The 1149-nt window shown below is 50.4% G+C and overlaps 1 protein-coding gene across 1 annotated transcript in view; it reads left to right on the forward strand.

The window, feature by feature from the left end:
- The window catches only part of LOC114923503 (acrosin-like), a gene marked incomplete at its 3' end in the record, with an annotated part of 11968 nt that extends 10830 nt beyond the window's left edge, over window positions 1–1138 (forward strand). Inside the window, exon 5 of the mRNA XM_029286561.1 lies at window positions 941–1138. Within this exon, the coding sequence (XP_029142394.1) occupies window positions 941–1138 (198 nt within the window). The remainder of the gene's footprint in view (window positions 1–940) is intronic.
- Between the last annotated feature and the right edge of the window lie 11 nt (window positions 1139–1149).

A 1149-nucleotide genomic window follows, 5' to 3' on the forward strand; every position in this document is an offset into this window, starting at 1 on the left:
CGACCCCCAGGGGGAGGGCCTTCTCTGTGGGAGCCCCCACCCTGTGGAACGAACTCCCCCCAGAGATCCGGATTATTCCGGATCTCCCCTCCTTCCGCCGTGCCCTCAAGACATGGCTTTTCCATCAAGTGGGATTGGCCTAGGGGGGGATTTTATAGGGATTTTAAAGGGATTTTATAATTTTTCTAATACAGGTTATTTAATATATATTTTAATTTGGCTTTTAGATATTTATTGTATAGCTCTGTTTTTACTTGCCTGTAAGCCGCCCTGAGTCCCTCGGGAGAAGGGCGGGGTATAAATTAAAGTAATAATAAAGTAATAATAATAATAAGCACAAATAACTATAAATGCAGATGGTTGCCAAATACCCCAAATGCAGTCACCAACTGTTCATGGGAGTCCCAGAGGTGCTTTTTCAAAAGGCAACTGGACTTTGTTTTCCCCTAAAGATGTTTCGCTTCTCATCCAAGAAGCTTCTTCAGTTCTGAACGGTGGATGATGGAAAGATTTCGATCCCTTGCAGTCATCTGGTCATTAGTACTCCCTCCGAGAGTCGTTGAGGCCGCTCGGAGCCTTTTCTGTGCCCTCAGGGTCACCTGAGACGTGCAAATGGGTGTGGAGCCTTCTTGGAGCTTCTGACAGGGCTGTGCTGGAGACAGGAGACGGGTGGTGTCGTGTCCCTCCCTCTCTGGTAAGAGAGGGCTGTTCAGTCTTCACTTAGATGGCCTTTGTGACCCCTCTTTCAAACCATGGTTATCCTAAAGGCACCTTTGGGACATCTGTTCACGGGAGGGGAATGGCCACTGGAACTTATGAAACTGGGTGGTAAGTAGCTCTGGAGAGGTCCAAGCGGTCACTAAGTAGCCATTCATAAGTTGAAGATTACCTGTAAAGGCTGCCAGGAGCTCCAAGGTTTCCTTGCTCTTGCTGTTTCTAGAGGGCTCTGTGGCCGGCGCCCCTTGGCACCCAGCCACTCTCTCCCCATTGTGGGAGGCATCGACACTCTGCCAGGGACCTGGCCCTGGATAGTCAGCATCCGGACCCCGTTCAAGTCTGGCTACCAACACACCTGTGGAGGGTCGCTCATTGGCGCCAAGTGGATCCTCACGGCAGCCCACTGCTTCAAGGACACCAGGTGAGTGAAAG

This window comes from Protobothrops mucrosquamatus, unplaced genomic scaffold, assembly GCF_001527695.2.
Source record: "Protobothrops mucrosquamatus isolate PMUCROS unplaced genomic scaffold, P.Mucros_1.0 scaffold4072, whole genome shotgun sequence".
Taxonomy (NCBI): Eukaryota; Metazoa; Chordata; class Lepidosauria; order Squamata; family Viperidae; genus Protobothrops; species Protobothrops mucrosquamatus.